At 48.4% G+C, this 19,539-nt stretch overlaps 1 protein-coding gene across 8 annotated transcripts in view; it reads right to left on the bottom strand.

Annotated features, from left to right (window-relative positions):
- Positions 1–19,539, bottom strand: part of LOC137436168 (tyrosine-protein phosphatase non-receptor type 12) — a 156,671-nt gene that overhangs the window by 44,194 nt on the left and 92,938 nt on the right. For 6 of the 8 annotated variants that reach the window (XR_013625007.1, XM_078786934.1, XM_078786937.1 and 3 more), the window contains 5 exons: positions 17,961–18,103; positions 14,752–14,818; positions 13,381–13,458; positions 10,294–10,395; positions 3,420–3,496 (listed from right to left, as the gene is read on the bottom strand). Coding sequence is in view for 7 of the 8 variants with exons in the window: in XM_078786934.1 (XP_078643060.1) it covers positions 3,420–3,496; positions 10,294–10,395; positions 13,381–13,458; positions 14,752–14,818; positions 17,961–18,103 (467 nt within the window). In the remaining variant the exon portion in view is untranslated. The remainder of the gene's footprint in view (positions 1–3,419; positions 3,497–10,293; positions 10,396–13,380; positions 13,459–14,751; positions 14,819–17,960; positions 18,104–19,539) is intronic. The other 2 variants (XM_078786933.1, XM_078786935.1) reach the window with 1 other exon arrangement.

The raw sequence follows: 19,539 nt of genomic DNA on the forward strand, positions 1-19,539 counted from the left end.
GTACATCCTGGAATTGTTGAAGAGGGTCGGTGGGTTGAGAAAGAGCAGAGGATGCTAAACCAGAGAAGAAACGAATTTTTAAAAAGCCCACAGGCCATGGACCTGCCTACATTGCGAAAGCAACGTACCTTGTACTTCGGCCTCATTGCTCGAGATACCAATAATGTTAAGCGCTTTAGATTCCACATAATCCAGGAGACACAGAGGTGATGATCCCGTCCATAGAGGAGGGCAGTACTCCATTGAGCTACAATACAAGGCCTTATCAACTGAGTTGGTTCTTATTGTTCAGAGAAAGATTTGGAACGACGGATGATGCCCATTTTGCGGTTGACTTCGGAGGCCAACCCCCAAAGTTGTGCAGCCCAGGAGAGGTCGGAAGCAACCCCTTTCTGTGGTTGACCATGATAATAAAAAGGTAGGTTCATTTGACATGGTGACACAGAAATTTTGAAGGATTGAAGGACATGTTCCATTCATCAGACCTCCTCATCATTTCCAGATCAACAGAGAGTGATATCCAGCTGACGTTTGCCAATCAGTGGGAATGAGTACTGTACAACACTATGGAATTTGCAAAGAGGAAGGAAGGGTTTTCCAGAGCATCAAATAGGTCATCTAGATGAGGAACAAGACTGCACCAGACACACTGCCTTGGGGAACACCAGCCTCCACCGGTAGAAGATAGTTTCATTGATAGCAAGTGTTGGATGCATGATTGAGGAAGTTAGAAAATCTAGGAATGAAGGCAGCTTTGCATGCCACAGGAAGAGAGCTTGGCAAGCAAAATTGGATAGCAGACTGTTGAATGCCCGACATGTGTCCAGGGAAACAGTCTTGGCCTTTTATGTTAGGTCTAGTGCCTCAAAGCACTGCTGAGAGATGAGCAGCAGCATGTCATGTGCTGAGTGACCAGGATAGTCAGATATCAGGCCGCGTGAAAGGAAAGACTCGCCATCGGTAGAAACAATGAATTGTATTAATTTGTTTATAATTAGAAGGATGTGTACTAGTTTGTAGATGAAAGAATACCTTTTGCACCCTCCTCGTGGATGAGAGGGAGGTTTTTTGACTTCAAAGCAGATGGGAGGCGGCCTAAGGAGACGAGCAGTGTGAATAGAGAAACACAGAAGCAAGAGCCGCAGAACGGGATTTGAGAACATGGTCACTGATGCCATCAGGGCCCGTCGCCGAAGCAGGATCGAGGCTAGACGAGGCTTTTCTACCTTCTCAGGTGAGGACACAAAGTCCAGTGAACAGTGGATACGATGGGCTAAGATTGGAAGATGGTAGACACCACATGATGGGTCGGGTACACCAGATTTGGAAGATAACACAGAGCTGCAGCAATCTCATTTGAAGTGAAGAAGAGGGTAGAGCAAACACCACAAACGGACTTGACAAAGAACCACAATGACTGAAGAAGGAGACCGACTGGAGAGTTCAGCCTTGGCATTTGCAACATGACGTTTTCTGGCTTGCTTCATGATGGACATACATTTAGCAAGCCTTATGGAGTGACATGAAGTTACCTGCAGTCGGGTTTGCTTTCCATGCTGAAAAAGCAACTGCAACCACCATTCCAAATCCAAGAAATATTCACTGCAATATTCGGCAAAAATGATAAGATTATTGACTTCTCCCTTACCCACTGTCCTTCATATACGACACAAGAACCACTTGGGTCCAGATTTATAAGCAAACCGTCTGCTAATTACATGGTAAGATCGCCATTGATTGATAAAATTTATGTTCTTAAAACATTAACTTGTTTCACCACCCTAATTCTAACTGTACATTCGGTTCTCTGTGACGTAGGCCCAATCCTGTAAGATCTCGGGACTGAAGCGGAGAAGCCTTGCTCGTACTGTACTATATTTAATATGTTAATAAAACAAAGTTAAACACCGGATTGATGCGTAAAGAAACAGGTATAAAGATTGAAGGGATGAGGATATGTGGCACTTCAAAGGGCATGATGGGACAAAAGGCAAGTCACCAGGTGTGTCCAAGTGTTGTTGTCGTTTCATATGCAGCACCTGTGGCTGCTGGTTGCATCATAGCTGGAAGCACAGCTGTGCCGCTGATGCATCATCCGGTACTCATTTTGCCGACCTCGGGAGGACGGCAGGCTGGGTCAACCCACCTGGTGTTATTTGATGGCCCGACAAGGGTTCAAACTCAAGACCCTAAGACATTAAGCCAACCACCTTAACCGTTAAGCCGACACCAGTTGTGTCCAAGCGTTCATTTGCACTTTGTATTGTATACCTTATTTAGCTCAACTGCTCAGCCGCTGGGTGGATCAATGCCAGCAGTCCAACCTTCAACACTATGCTTATACAAACGTTTGTTGATGTATCTTTGAAAATAAGTTTCTTTTTTTTTTAATGAATCGCACCTTTTCTGCCCCAACATTTTCTGCCATTGCCCATTTATTATGTCACTGGTTTTGGCAGTATGAATAAATATGAATGGTCGTTTTTAGGCCATGTTCCCCGCTAGAGTGGGGGTTAGCCTTGCGGGCCCCATGACAATCATGGTTCCCTGTTTGAGGCAATGTTTTTTTTTTTATGGCCGGATGCACTTCCTGACGCCAACCCTTGGTCACGCTCTTACGATGCGCAGGGATACGGTGTACCTATTCTAAACCGGGGTACACACCGTGATCATTCATCCCAGCAAGCTGGTACTCAATTTGCCGACCTCGGAAGGATGACAGGCTGAGTCAACCCCCCTGGCGTTAATTCAGCGATCGACCGGGATTCGAACCCATGATCCCAAGCCGGCACCCTAGCCGCTAAGCCAACACCAGGCTATAATTACTATAATTAAATTATAGTACTGGCAGTACTATAATTAAAACTTCGATTGTAGCTGAGGCAAAGGCACATTAACCTCCATTTAGAATTATTGTTTAAATTAAATTTTGTACAAAGTCTGGCCTCGTGCAAAAGCGACATGACAGAGGGGAAAAAATGGAAATGTACCGACAGTGGGGCAACAAGTGCACGCAACAAGCATGGGAACGAACAAGCAGGAAGAGATGATAGAGAGGAGCGAAGGAGAAACAGGAACCTGAAAGTAAGAGAGTTGGGTTAAACAGGATTAAAATAATCAAAGGTAGGGATGAGGGATGACAGGAGATGGTGGTAAACCACAGGCTTCACGTCCCGGTGGAACTGGATTAAACCGCTCATGGAAGACAGTTCCAACAAAAACAAGAAAAAATAGGAATAAAGAATGGAGGTTGACAACAAGCCGAGATTCTGGGAGTTTAAAGCACAGGGGTTACCTAGAAATATCTAAAGAATTCTGAGGGGGAAGTGGAGGGTGAAATCGCGAGTTCTGAACAGTGCTAGACGCGTGTTAGAGGTATTTGACCCCATTAAACTTGTAAAGTTAATTGGGAGTCATACTTGCGTATTCGAGGTGGCTTTGGTGGTGGATCATCATCCTCTTTTGGAGCTGAGCGTGTTTTACCATGGCGGCTGGCCTGTGTGAACAATATCAGGCAAAGTGAATGTCAACATCATCCACTGTTTTCTGCGAAAAAAATGTCACCACTGCTCAATTCCAATAGGCTTAGCCACAATAAGAACAAGGCCTCACAGGAAGAAAACAAGCTTTAGAAACCATGCAAAAGATGAACAAAGGAATGAGAGGCCGACACAAACAACGATGAAAAGGCTATTAGGCAATACATGCACAGATAATGATAACTGGGTAATGAATGAACAGAAAGGGACCATACATAAACATAGGTGCAATAGCCCTGGGCATTCACCTGGTAGAATAAAGCAGAAAACTACACTGACTAAAGGTACTTTCCACCGTATCATAGCATTTTTAACCAATTTCAATGGTTGCTTTTAATGCCGTGAACAAACTTTGGGACATCATGGGTGAAGAACTGAATGTTGTGGTCAAGTTTCATTGGAATTGCATGTGTAGTTTCTGAGAAGAAAGCAAATTCCTATTTTGGGGGGTCAAACCTGGATCCATTTTGATCCCCGGTTAACCCCCTTATTTTTAATGCCGTGAACAAACTTTAGTCACAATACAACAAATATCATTTGTGCCAAGTTTGGTCACAATCCCTTCAGCGGTTTCGGAGAAGAAGTTGCAAGTGTTTCTGGACTGACGGACTGAAAATGCGCCATGCATAAGCTCCCCGGAACCACGTTCCAGGTGAGCTAAAAAGTAGGGACATGTGGACAGGAAGAGGGAACAGTGGTTGGAATGTACATAATGGGAAGGAAACAAAGGGATAACTGACAGAACAGTGGAAATGTGGAAGATAATACAGGTGGAGTGCATATTCAGGATATTCAATGAGGATATAAAATATCAGGAACAGGAAGAGGGGATACACAACGCAATGCCAATAACTCGCCATATTAAAGGAGTGGAGGGAATAACAACTCGGCAGCAGACGTGCCTACCCCCAGTTTTGTACATAACACTTGTTTATTTTGTTTAAGGTTAAATATTTTTGTATTGTAGCGGTTACCGGACACAATTCTCTTGTACCGGCCGGTGACGTAATCAGCGGGCGGTCACTCGGGTTGCATACCACGCCCCGTTGAGAGGCGTGGCTTACTGTTTGAATTTGAACGATATATTGCCGCTCGGCGTAGCCTTTTTCAGTGCATTCGTGCCGAGCCGGAATAATCAGCTCAGTGAAAATCAGCTCGTTGTCGCGTCCATATTGTTGGAGTTCGACGTGAGAGCACAGCTCCACATTGGTGACCCCTTTTACGAACACGGCAATGGAGTCGACCGTTGCTTTGAAGCTCCCTGGCTTCTGGGAATCACACGCGGCCGTCTGGTTTGCCCAAGCGGAGTCCCAGTTCGCTCTGCGGCACATCACGGCGGACGAGACTCGCTTCCACCACGTGATCTCCGCGCTAAACGCCGCCACCGCCTCCCGGGTCTTGAGCCTTCTACGGACCCCGCTGGCCGACGACAAGTACGGCGCACTCCAACGACTACTCCTCGGTACGTTTGACCTCACTGAGGCCAAACGCACGCGACAGCTGCTCGATCTGCCTGAGCTCGGGGAGGCTCGACCATCCGAGCGCATGGACCACATGCTCTCCCTGCTCGGCGAACACCGCCCAGATTTCCTCTTTCGCGAGCTGTTTCTCCGACAGCTACCCGGGCAGGTACGCTTAGCTTTGACTAACTCGGCAATCGAGGACCCTCGCGCCCTGGCTAAGGAAGCCGACAAATTTTTCTCGGCCGGGCGGTACTTCGGAGCGGCCGCCTGGAAACCTGGCCCGGCCGAGGCAACGCACTCGCCACGACCGGCGCCGCAGCCACCACCGGGGCGGACCGTGTGTTACTACCACGCCAGGTTCAGGCAGAAGGCCAGAACGTGTCGCCCACCGTGCACTTTCGGCAGGTCGGGAAACGACCAGGCCGGCGCTCACTTCCTGCCATGAGCGTCGGCCATTCCGGCAACCTTTTGTTCATCACTGACACCGCGTCCGGGCGGCGTTTCCTGTGCGATACGGGAGCGCAGGTGAGCGTTATACCCGCCTCGGGGCAGGACAAGCAGGCCGCGCTTTGCGGCCCCGCCTTGGTCGCCACAAACGGCTCCTCTATCCGCACCTTCGGTTCACGCCGCGTCGCACTCTGCTTCGGGGGCCAGCGTTTCGAGTGGGATTTCGTCACGGCGAACGTGCCCATGGCTTTGTATAGTGCGGATTTTCTTTGCGCCCACGGACTTTTGGTTGACGTAAAACGTCGTCGGCTCGTCAACGCGGAGACCTTCAGCTCTCTCGCTTGTTCTTTGAGCGGCTCCGCACCGACCAGGCTAGCCTGCGCGCTCCCGGCCGCGGACGACTTCACCCGCCTCCTCGCTGAGTTCCCCGCCCTCACGCTGCCGACGTTTTCGGCCGTCGCCGTCAAACACGGCGTCGAACACCACATTCCGACCACTGGTCCACCGGTCTACGCCAGGGCTCGTCGCCTCGACCCTGCCAAACTCGCCGTGGCCAAGGCGGAATTTGACACGCTGGAGCGGTTGGGCATTGTGCGACGCTCGAACAGCGCGTGGGCCTCGCCCCTGCACATCGTACCCAAACCGGGTAGCGGATGGCGACCGTGCAGCGATTATCGCCGCCTCAACGACGCCACCACCCCCGACCGGTACCCGATACCGCATATCCAGGACTTTTCCGCCCGTTTGGCGGGGGATCTTCTCCAAGGTCGACCTTATTCAGGGCTACCACCAGGTACCTGTCCGGCCGGCCGAAGTTCCGAAGACGGCTGTAATTACACCTTTTGGCCTCTTGGAGTTCCTCCGAATGCCGTTCGGCCTTAATAACGCGGCCCAGGCCTTCCAGCGGCTGATGAACAGTGTGCTGCGTGATCTCACCTTTCTGTTCATCTACCTGGATGACATTCTCATCGCCAGCACTTCCTGGGCGGAGCACCTCCTTCACCTGCGCACGCCTTTTGCGCGCCTCAGCCAGCACGGCCTCATCATCAACCCGGCGAAATGCCAGTTTGACGTGGCTGCCGTCGACGTCCTGGGACACCGCATCACGAAGCGCGGGGCCGTTCCGCTGCCGACCAAGGTGGAGGCCGTTAAAGGTTTCCCGCGCCCCCGCTCCGTCAAGGCCCTGCAAGGGTTTTTGGGTATGGTAAACTTCTACCACCGGTTCGTGCCTCGCGCCGCCCAACTCATGCGCCCCCTGTACGAGGCCCTCAGGGGTAAGCCGGCCAAGCACGACATCGCCTGGACCGAGGAGATTGACGGGGCGTTCACGGGCGCTAAGCTGCCCCCCGCCAACGCCACCATGCTGGCGCACGCGGCGCTCGACGCACCCATCGCCCTTACCACGGACGCTTCAGACTACTCGGTGGGCGCCGTACACGAGCAGTGGGTTAACGGGGCTTGGCAACCGCTGGCCTTCTTCAGCCGGCAGCTCCGCCCTAACGAGCGCAAATACAGCACGTTCGACCGCGAGCTCCTCGGCCTTTACCTGGCGGTTCGCCACTTCCGCCACCTTTTAGAGGGCCGCCCATTCACGGCGTTTGTGGACTACAAACCCCTGGTCTTCGCCATGGCCAAGGTCTCAGAGCCGTGGTCGGCTCGTCAGCAGCGCCACCTCTCCGCCGTGTCCGAATTCACGACGGACATCCGGCACGTCGCGGGCAAGGACAATGCTGTGGCCGATTGCCTCTCCCGGTCCGCCGCGGACGCCATCCACCTCGGCGTGGATTACGCCCGCTTGGCGGCCGACCAGGTCTCCGACCCCACGGTGCAAGCCCTTCGGACAACGGACACGGGCCTGCGGTTGTCCGACATCCCCTTCAAGGACACAGGCACAGTTCTCCTGTGCGACGTTTCCCTGGGCCAACCTCGTCCCATTGTGCCCGCTGGATGGCAACAGCTCATTTTCGACGCCATCCACGGCCTTTCCCACCCGGGCCGGAAAGCGTTGCAGAATCTCGTGGCAGCGAAATTCGTCTGGCACAGGCTCCGGAAGGACGTCCGCGACTGGGCCAACGCCTGTGTCACCTACCAGCGTGCGAAGGTCCACCGGCACACGCAGGCCCCGTTGGCACCATTCGACGTGCCCGCGCGGCGTTTCAACCACGTCGATGTGGACCTGGTGGGACCCCTTCCCCCTTCGCGGGGCTTCACCCATCTCCTCACGATGGTGGACAGGACCACCAGGTGGCCGGAGGCCGTCCCGCTGACGTCAACGACGTCCGCCGACGGGGCGCAGGCCTTCATCGGCACCTGGGTCGCCCGTTTCGGCGCCCCCTCGGACATCTCCTCTGACAGAGGCCCACAGTTCACCTCTGAGCTTTGGGGCGCGGTCGCTCAGGCCTTGGGGGTGAAACCTCACCGCACCACGGCCTACCACCCCCAGGCCAACGGCTTGTGCGAGAGGTTTCACCGCTCAATGAAGGCCGCTCTCAGGGCCAGCCTCCAGGACGACGGTTGGGCTGACAGGCTCCCGTGGGTGCTATTGGGCCTCCGGACGGCCCCTAAAGAAGACCTCTAGGCTTCTACCGCCGAGCTGGTCTACGGCCAACCACTGCACGTGCCAGGGGAGTTCATCCCGGACGCCACCGGCCCCTGGTCCGCGGCTCACCAACGCTCGGTCCTCCAGGAGGCCGCCAGGAGATTTGCCCCGGTGCCCACGTCTCATCATGGCTGTCCTCAACCCCATGTCCCCCCAGCGCTTCGCACAGCGGAGTACGTTTTTGTGCGCCACGACGCGCACAGGTGTCCCACCAGGTCCAGACGACGGGACCACTCCGGCCGCCGTACGATGGGCCTTTTCGGGTCTTGAGGAGGGGCGACAAGTCGTTCGTCGTCGACATTGGCGGCAAACCAGACCATATCTCCGTGGGCCGCCTCAAGTCGGCCCATTTGGACCTCGACCAACCTCCGCGGTTGGCCCTTCCTCCACGGCGGGGCCGTCCCCCGTCGACCAAGCCCCACGCCCGACCATCCGCCGCCTCCCACCCCCACACGAATCGCCAGGGGTCGTTTCGGCCGGGTCATTAAGGCCCCCCACAAACTGACTCTCCCTGTACAAGTGAATTCTGGGGGGGCGCATGTAGCGGTTACCGGACACAATTCTCTTGTACCGGCTGGTGACGTAATCAGCGGGCGGTCACTCGGGTTGCATACCACGCCCCGTTGAGAGGCGTGGCTTACTGTTTGAATTTGAACGACATATTGCCGCTCGGCGTAGCCTTTTTCAGTGCATTCGTGCCGAGCTCAGAATAAACAGCTCAGTGAAAATCAGCTCGTTGTCGCGTCCATATTGTTGGAGTTCGACGTGAGAGCACAGCTCCACAGTATGACATTTTTCAGGAAAACATTACGAGGGTGAAGTCGATTTTGCGTCATTGCAAAACCGCACACCTCCCACCGAAAGCAAAGCTGAAAGATGGCAAAAGGTTTCATCAGCAATGACCAAAGCGAGTGACCCCTGTAAAGTCGCAACCCCCTGGGTATGAACCAGGGGTAAAATCCAAAAACATGCTGCATGTTTCATGCGTCTCCCAATGTTGCTTGCACATACAAAGTTTCATTTTTTTTAAATGTTTTAAATGTGCCCGTAATTGCACTTTTTGGTATTTGAATTTCTGACCGCCACAAGACCACAGGGGGCAGAGCTAAACATGGCAGTGCTCTCGCACCTTGCCGCGTAGAGATCATAACTACCACATTTGGTGAATTTCTGCAGAACTCTTTAGGAGGAGATAACGTGCCGGACGGATGACAGACAGACACAGCTGATAACAATATCCCAGTTTTTGTCCCCCGCCTCTCTGACAAGGTCAGAAACGGCAGACATGAAAAGGAGCTCCATCCGACCGACAGATCATCTGTCCATGTACTTTTGTGTATGTGATATTTCACGCAAACACGTACACAACCATTTTGTGCCCGCATACGTGAACATTTAGCTTTCATATTGAAGATATATATTCCTCATGACATCTTAACCTCGTTAGATCACGGCTGTGATTGGCTTAATTATGCTGCCATGGCTGAGTAATAGATCTGCATAAAACGAAAGCTAAATCTTCAATGGTTTTGGAAATATTTATTACGAAAGTTACCAAGATGGTTGCCATGGCAACAGATTTCAGCCATCACCGATATGGTCTAATCACGTTGAGATAATGTCATGATGAGGAATAGATATTTGTAATATCGAAGCTGAATGCTCAACGGTCTTTGAAATATCACGTAAGCAAAAGCACATGGACAGATGATCGGTCAGAGCTCATTTTAATGTCTCCAGTCTCTGACCTTGTCGGAGGGGAGAAGCACAAAAAAAGGCTCAAAGTACAAATGAAGAAATCAAATGTGTTGTCATTACGTGATTAGATAAACTCATGTGATCTTACTGAGAAAATAAAGAGGGTGGATGTGCAAATTATTATTAAATTGAAACACAAACACCAAACTCATTGCAACTTCCAGAAACAATTGTGATAATTGACCTTCAAGGACATCTATATTAAAGTGCATTTGTCAAGTGGCCACAAATTCTCAAGTCCGTCATCCAAAGGCAATTATTCTGGGCCATTAATGCTGCATTAATATAATGCTGCAAGTGTAATGCTGCAAGTGTAATGCTGCAAGTGTAATGCTGCAAGTGTAATGCTACATTAATGTAATGCTGCAAGTGTAATGCTGCAAGTGAATGCGGCATTAATGTAATGCTGCAAGTGTAATGCTGCAAGTGTAATGCTGCATTAATGTAATGCTGCAAGTGTAATGCTGCAAGTGTAATGCTGCATTACCTCGTTTCTGAGCAATGTATTGGTGTTTGCTCGGCTCTCAATCTTATGAATACGACGCTTGAACAGCTCTGCTACAGCCCAGTGTACAAGCTCATATTGTTCCTGAAACGAGATGTGCACAATGACATGGGAAATATCAAGTTTAGGGAGAGATGGGGGGGTGCTTTAACAGGTGTAGAAGAAGATAATGGTTTTGAATAGGGGATGACTTGAGATGGTGGTAAACAGCTGTTTTAAAGACCCGAAGAGAAGAATGAGATTGGAGAGTATGGAAGGTGGTTCCACAGGCTGAAAAAAAGAGGAACAAATGAGTGGAGGTGAGCAGTAGTTCTGGATATGGGAAGTTTCACTTGGAGGGGGTTGCTGTGGACCACGTGCATCCTGCAGATACCTGGGAGATGAGAAGGGAGAGGAGAGGATGAAACCCAGAACATGGAGAGGGCAGAGGGTGAAATACTAGAAATGAGGCGGACGAAGACAGAGACCACCGACCTGTTGGTGATAGTGAAATGATGGGCCCATAGACTCAGCCTCATCGCGAGAGATTATAATGACCTTGAAAGCCTTGGTTTCCATGGCGTCAAGCTCAGCAAGATGTGAGGGAAGGGGGGGGGCAGCCCAAGAGGAGAGCAGTACTCCATAAAGCTGTGAATGAAGGCCTCGTATGAAGATAGGAGCTCAGGTGTGCCGAGGAAGAACTTTGCACGACGGAGGATGCCCAGTCGGTGTCTGGCTTTGGAGGGTCAACTTAGAAATGAGACTTGCCCAAGGGAGATATGTCATGGCTGAGAGTGAGGCCAAAGAGTTTGAGTGAGTTAACCTCTTCAAGTGGGTTGTTGAGAAAGTAGATGGGAAGACTGGTGATACAGTCCTTTCGGAGATAGAGAGAGAGAGTGAGTGTGTGGGATTTCTCAGGATTAAACAACATATATCAAGTGTTTGACCAGTTTGTGATTTTGTCGAGGTCTGAGGAGAGGGGAAGAGCAAAGATATAGACAAGGAGGATGAAGTCACCAGCAAAGAGATAGAGGATTTTCCAGAGAGCCCAAGATAGGGCTGAGAACACTGCCTTGGGATATTCTAGCCTTGACAGGGAGAGAAGAAGAAAAGGTTCCGTTGAGAGGTTCAGGTCAGAACATGAGCCAATTATTTTAGACTGGAAACACATGGATGAGAGTTTTCATTTTGTGAACAACATGAGAGTTGACATCTTTCTTTCAATAAAATTTCCAATCTAACCTGCAGCAATAATTAAGTACAAATGTCAAGGCTTGCACTCATGGATGAACAATTTGACAAAGAGTGGAAGGTTCAAGGTACAACAACAGGGGAAAAAGCAAATAACAGAGTGAGTACGTAAAAGATTAAAGCAGAAGGCAATTAGCAAAACTATGAAAAGTTATTGGGTAGGTATCGCTGATAACACAGCTTGATCGGCTGGTGACTTTCCTTTCTCCAGCAGTTCAAGAATCAAGATATACATTGTACATACAAGAGAAAAGGTAGACATATTAAAAAATGAAGGCACCACCACTAGTGGAGCTTCCCAGCAGGTAAAGGCTCAGGTCCGATGATTCGACCATGACGTGGTCTTTTCCCTTGGGACTGCAGAGGCATCAAGTGCCTCCCAAAGGGGTCTCAGTATCTGCATATTGCAGTCACGTGATACACCCACCTTCCCCCTGCCACCTCCCACCTTGGGAGCTCAGTTGTATTGCTCATACAGTATTTAGAGATGATGAAAAACTAAAATACAAGTTGCTATGTTTAAATGGGCCTTGAAGAGATGACGACACAAGAATGGTTATTAACAGTTATAATTCACAACAAGGGTGGTGTTGGCTTAGCGGTTAGGGTGCCGGCTTGGGATCCTAGGATCCTGGGTTTGAATCCCGGTCGATCGCTGAATTAATGCCAGGAGGGTTGACTCAGCCTGTCATCCTTCCAAGGTCGGCAAATTGAGTACCAGTTCACTGGTAATTCCCTGTGTCGCAAGAGGCGACTAACAGGGTTGGCGGCAGGAAGGGCATCCGACCATAAAACATTGCTTCAAAAAGGGGACGCAAGGTGCCCAAAAAAGGTCAACCACTGATCTGCGGGGAAAGATGGCCTCGAAAGGTGGTAACAAGAGAGCTAAATGAGGGGTCAAGAGTTTCCTACCCCTGTACCACCTGTCCTCACACTCTCTTCATCCCCTGATTTCCCCACCATCTCAACTGTGTGGCAAAAACCAATTGATGATTACAATGTTGATGCAGCAGCTGATCGTTACCACATGAATGGAAGAACAGGTCCACAAGGAAATTGACGGTGCAGTGGCAGAGAAGAATCCCGAAAAGAAGGCAAATGGTCGGACAAAGATGCAAGTTCAAATGGCACATAAGAAGCAACCAAACAGGTCAAATCAAATGAAAAGTTTGGTGAATCAATGGAGAAGTTTAGAAATGGAGCAGGAGAAGAAAGTAGGCAATGTAAGCCCCTTCGAAGTTCCAGCACATTGGATGGAGAGCCACATAAAAAAGCAGTGCGACGAGGTGTCGGTGGCCATCTACACATCAAGGGGAAGAAAGTGTCACGGCAAACAGCAGGTCGATTAAGCTTCCGACATGATGGGCCACAGTATTCAGCAGAGGTCTGCCCGCTGCTATTCACTTTCTCTCCAAGGACAAAATGGCATGGCAGCAAATTTTCTTTTTTAAAAGTAATTTATCATTTAAAACCACATTTCATCTGGTGTAAAGGAGTTTTATTATTTGATAAAAAATATTCCTGTTACAAGTTTTGTATTCTGAATCGAGGCTCGTGAAAGAGCTAACATTTATTTCACAAACAAATCAACCAGACAAACAAAATATACAAAAAGAGGGAGCGGAAGACAAGATGGGGAGAGAAGGGGAAGCACACAACCACAATGGTATGTAACCACAAAAGGCTCTCTGGCGCTAGATGGCAAGTGGAATTTCCCGTTGTTCGGGAGCAAGCTGATTGGATGGAAAACTATTGGGTGGCTACAATTGGCATGTATAATTATAGTACTCAATAGGTGCAGAATAAAAAAAAATAAAAAGATGAAAGCATGAGCCTTGCCTTGGTCTGCACAGCAGAGGGCCGTTGCTTCCGCATCTCCTCCACAATCTTGAACACTCTAAATTTGTCCGTGATCTTCTGCAAGGATAAAGGGAAGAAAAACAAGTAAATGTGTGCGTGTGTTGTTTTATATCGTCAACATGAGATTCTGCCCTGAGAAACGACACTTTTGCCAATATGAAACCAAAATAAACTAGAACGGAACTCGGTAGAGCACGTACCTTCACCAGGCTAAACAGTTTGCGTTTTGTATCCCACTGATAGGCCGGATCTGGAATCAGACCTGAACCAAAATCAAATTAGCTTGTTCTCGTCACCCAACCAACTCATCCACAACTTTTTGAGATACCCTGCCATACATAGCTTTTGGTTCCATCTCTTAACAGTGAAGAATCACTTAAAATTCTCGTTCTCGTTCTTAAAAATCTCGTTCTTCACCAAAATCGAATCATTTCATCCTTCGGTGGCGAAGGTAAAAACGACCACACCAGGTGCATGTCAGATGTGCAGCCCAAAAAGTTTAGAGCAGCCATTATGCAATTTCTTACAGAAAAACGAACACTAACACGTTTTGGGAAAGGGCTATTCAAGAATTTCCAATCCTCCTGCATCGTAAAGTACTCATCTTCCAAAAGTCCTTTTTTCAGAAGTAAAAATGGGTAATCTGTGTCAAGCCTGCCTCTGAGCAAGCAGGGATAACAGAACACGAATGACAGTGCGGTTGTCACAACCTTCCAACATAATTCCCCCGACATAATACAGATGCAACATTGTACCACGCTACAATATGTGTGAATTTATGAAGGATGTGAATGAGGAATGATGAATGAAAATATGTGAATGCAAAAGCTATGACTCTCATAGACATAAACAAAATAGTCATTGGTTAATATAGCATCACATAACTCCACTGGAAGTTTGGAACCACTCCCTACCAACCCCAGTAACATTCCTCATTGTGAAAAAAACTCGACCCAGACAAAGGCAATGTACATCTGACACAACAAACCCGGACAGTATATCATCAGCAGATGCTTACAGGCCTGATGTCTTAGGCCCACCAGAAAACCAAAATGGCAGCTATATTATTTTGTCTTGGGTGTCAAGGAGGGTGGAGTCTAGCAACAAATGTGGGTGGGGTCCCGCAGCTGTCCGACCAATGGGTGCACATTTCAAAAATCAACCCCAACAACAACGCCAACAACAAAAAAACATGTATAACTATTGTAGACCTGCAAACACGACACTTCAGCATATCTGAAAATATGCATGCAATATATTTAAATGGTATAAATAAAACTGTTTCTCTCAAACCTAACATCCTTAGGGCATAAGGGCATGTTGCATCATCAAGAAAAATAGAAAACCAACCTGCTGCTTTAGAAGGTTCCAAGTGTAGTCCATTGCACAGATGGCACCAGTCCTGCCACATCCAGCACTGCAGACAAAGCCACGAGATCATTTCATGGTTTCCAGGCACCTCCTGTGCAAGTCACTAACAAAATCACTCAGTGAGCCCATTAGTCGCAGAAATAAAACTCGGAGCTGGGACAAAATAAATGGGCAAAACACCACTCAAAAAGCAAAAAGGGGCAACACCACTCAAGAAGAAAAAGACAAAATGTCATCGCCCCCACTGTGGTTTTAGTAATTTTGCTGTATGGAGTTAAAGGCCGTCAGTTGGCCATTTTTGGTTGGAAGACAAAACAAAACCTTCTGCACATGTATAATATACTGTTGCGGATATGAGGACTGTATTTTTTTTATTGTGTGTATTATTATTATTGTTATTCTGCGCCTCCTGCCTACGGAGCTGTGTAAAGGTCAAAGGGCGTCCCATAATTAGTCCATAAAGCATCCACACCACAGCCAATCATAGAATACCCCTGTTCGATAGCTTATATCTTATTATGTGTTTTAGGGTAAGGCTGTGTCTCCCATTAATTGAAATACTCCATTGCACCAGTGAAAGAGATAGATTCCCTTCATTCCCACTCCCAAAACTTCCATTCCCCCTTTTCGTCAATTGCCATTCGCATTGCCAACCAACAATTGCCGCCATTGGCCACGAGGCAGGGTTGGGGAAGAAAGGCGGGTCCCCACCTCGTCATAGAGGGGAGGAGTGAGTCAGCCCCACTCAACCAACCACGAACAAGGGGTTGGACTTGGAGAGGGTGTGGAGAGAAACATCGAGGAGGTTCGCGAAGGTTGAGGGGCGGGGCCTATATAACCCGCAGCTAGGGCGTTTCCCAAAGAGATGAGCTTTTACAGAGAGACGAGAGGAAGTCCAAGCGGTTGAGTCCAAGAGAGGCGCTTTGAGTTGAGTCCGAGAGAAGTCCAGAGTTGAGTCCGAGAGAAGTCCAGAGTTGAGCTGCAGCTCGAGCCACCGAAACTGCATTTACTGCAGCTGGAGCCACCAAAACTGCACTTACTGCAGCTGGAGCCACCGAAACTGCAGCCACAGCAGCGTGAGGCCTGGACGGCAGTTTGGAGCAGGGCCGCGAAGGAGCGGCGGCTGCCCAACGAGTCGATCGGTTGCAGGACCAGTTGGACCTCCCTATCCCGCCAGCCATCCATCTCCCGCCAGTCCTATCATCATTCCCCGCGTGAGTCTGTCCTTGTTTGTTCTGTCCCTGGGTTAATTAAGACTGTAGGTAAGCTAGCGTTGCACTGTGTATCTAATATCTTCTGTAAATAAACGTGATTGCTTTCTTCCTGCTTATATGTGTAAATAATAAATCCAATTACTCTTCTGTACGTCTTCTTCCTCTTTGTATTCGGTCGCTTTAGAGTTTTCCATATTGAGCAGCCGCGGTGCGATACGGCCAACGTTTGGGTGGAATCGGGTTCTAGTCGGGGAATAACTGTTCGGTCACGGTAATACCACCGCTCGGTAAAATAACATCCTTTAACCGCGTCCGTAACAATACTCATGTATTGCCTTTGTGCTAAATTTTAAGAAAATCAGTCCATTCATGTCCGAGAAATGGTGGGGGACATGTTTACGTAACAAAATGGCCGCCAGTCGGCCATCTTGGATCTGATCTCGAAAAAAATGACGTGCATATGTAAGCCATAATTCATTCTCTGTGTGCCAGGTTTGAACAACATCGGCAAATGCATGAAATGGTTGAGGACGTGTTCAACGTCAGGTTTATTTTACAACTACAATGGCCGCCAGTTGGCCATCTTTGATCGCATCGTGAAACAAAATGACGTGCATATGTATATCATAATGTATTGCCTTTATGCCAAGTATGAACACAATCGGTCTATACATCTCTGAGATATGGTTGTGGACGCACGGAAACACAGATGAATGGACAAAACCAAATACATAAGCCCCTGTTTCGGACTAAGTCCAATGGGGGCTATAAAGGGGGCAACACCACTCAAGAAGCAAAAAGCAGCAGTGAGATCTCTCAATTACTGGTGTTTTTAGATGGGTTTTTTTTCCAACAGAAAAAGATAAATGCCGATTTGAAGGTTTTCAAATCCAGTGATCAAAACTTTGAGCTACGCGTATGGGTAGGTGAGAGGAGTAATGGCCGCTACAAAAACCCTCGTAATGGCCGCTAGAGATACATCAAAATCCTTCAAACCTCAGTTTTTCTTTGGAAAAATATTAAAAAGATGGAGAGGAGGGGGGGGGGGGGGATTTCTCTCTGTAGTTTGACCTCGTTTTTTCCATTAACCAAACTTTGGGTGACTAATTAGATGGAAATTAGTGGGCGATGAGAGTTGCGCACCATTGGAAAAAGCATGACAAACTGAGTCGATTAAGCCCAACTTGTTTTTTTTTGTTTTTTTTTTGAATTTTCGATTTCTAAGGGGTCACTAAGTAGTTAAAACTCCAGTGATACCATCTAGATAGGCAAACATTTGCCGAAATAGTTTGCACAAGTGCAGTGTTTTTATATACACGAACAAGGGTCGTTGAAGAGCGAGAGCAGAATGGGAGGGAACAAAATAGAAAGGGGCAAACACCAACAGCAGTGAACAAGGCGCACACAAGCCGCAACACATCAAGAAGAGGAAGGGGAGAAGCGGGGATGAAACAAAAAAATTGAACAAACCAACCAACAACTAACAAACTAAAAGAGGTGAGAGAGAGAGAAAAAATCACAACAAGAGCGAGAATTGCTTTGCAATACTCACTCCCTCCCTCACCAACTCTTGTCTCCTGCTCTTGTCTCCTGCTCCTGTTATATGTTATGTGTGTTAGCTCTGCTTGTATTAGCCTCGATACAGTATACAAAAAAAAAATACATGTCCTCTACCGATGTGATATTTTCAAGTCCAAAAAGGGCACAACTGAAAAATTGACGAAAGACCCCGAAACTCGAATTTGTTCTGTAACTTATCATAATTAAGCCATGTACCCAGTTTCAGTTCAATATGTTAAAGGATATGGGAAAAAGTCTGAAAAACCACAGGTGGGATGGACGGATGGACAGAAAGACGGAGAGGAAACCTATAGATGAACAAAGAACAAATGAGAGTTCCTAAAACTACACAAATCTTCAGATAGCACAGCATCGATGGAACAGAATTGTCTTTTGATAACCGTTCACGTGTACCTGCAGTGCAAGCAGATGGGGGGATAGTCATCAGGCTGCTTGGTGCGCAGGTCTGAGATCATGTCTAGGATAGGACCAAAGCTTGAAGGCACATCGTGGTCTGGCCAGGTGGTGAAATGGAAATGGTATATCGTACGTGTCTCCTGTTGACACAATAAATGCATGCTCAGCAGAGGGATTTGTAAAGTTATACTCTCACCAGTAACAACAACAACATGTATTTGAAGGCCATTTTCCCTGCTAGAGCGGGGGTTAGCCTTGCGGTCCCCATGACAATCTTCTCCATTTTGCCCTATTTTCTGCATCTCTCCTTGTTAACCCCCTTGCCCGCATGTCTTCTTCCACCGTCTTTAGCCAAGTCTTTCTCGGTCTTCCCCGTCCTCTACTTCCTTCTACATTTATTTCCATCACTCTTCTCAACCAGTCACTTTCATCCTTCCTCAACACATGACCAAACCATCCCAACCTGTTCCTCTTCACAGCATCAATCACATGCTCTATTCCCATCATCTTTCGCAATTCATCATTTGTCTTCCTCTCTCTCTCAGCGACACTCCGCACATCCACCAAACCATTCGCATTTCCACCCTTTCCAGCCTTCGTTGCTGCTCTACATTCATGACCCATGTCTCGCTCCCATAAATCATAACACTTCTCACACATGCAGCATACACCTTTCCCTTCAGCTTCAACGACACTCCCCTCCTCATCAGCACGCCACTCAGTTCCCGAAACTTCTTCCATGCACATCTCACTCCAGCAACCGTTGCCGAGTCTGATCCACCTTCTCCATTCAGCATGTATCCGAGATAGCAAAATGTTTTCACACCTTCTAGCTTCACGCCGTCTCCAAGATCCAACTCAACATTTCCTCCATCTGCAGCTCCCCCTGTACACACCTTACATTTGAATGTAGCTGCCACACTGGTTAATGACCCTCTCAGACCACTACATTTTTGATGAACCCACTCAGGGCACATTGTACATTGAATGGAGTTCACTCCGACACCCTTCCTGCACACAGTACATGGCCACTTCCCAGTTCTTTCCACCTCACCACATGCTTCACCACTTGCCATCACCTTCGTCTTTCCTATATTCACCTTCAGACCTTTTGTCTCCATACTTTCCTTACACTTGTTCATCTTTTCCTTCAGTCCATCCATACTTTCCGCAATCAACACCAGATCATCTGCATACAACAACTCCCACGGTAAACCCTCCTTTACTGTCTGAGCCAGCGCCTCCATCACAGCTACAAATAGTAGTGGACTTAGTACCGACCCCTGATGCACTCCCACCTTCACCTAAAACTCACCACTGTTCCCGTCCTTCGTCCTTACAGCTGTGCGCGCTCTATTGTACATTGCCATCACAACTCTGATCAACCATTCCTCCACTTCTAACTTCCTCAATGCCCATGTCAATACTTCGCGTGGAACCCTATCGAATGCTTTCTCCAGATCAACAATCCCAAGAAACAACTTCTTCCTCTTCTCCATGTACTTCTCCTGCAACTGCCTCACAATAAAGAGCGCATCTGTCGTTCCTCTTCCTGGCATAAATCCAAACTGCATTT

Source organism: Myxine glutinosa, chromosome 11 (assembly GCF_964187855.1).
Source record: "Myxine glutinosa chromosome 11, kmMyxGlut1.1, whole genome shotgun sequence".
Lineage (NCBI taxonomy): Eukaryota > Metazoa > Chordata > Myxini > Myxiniformes > Myxinidae > Myxine > Myxine glutinosa.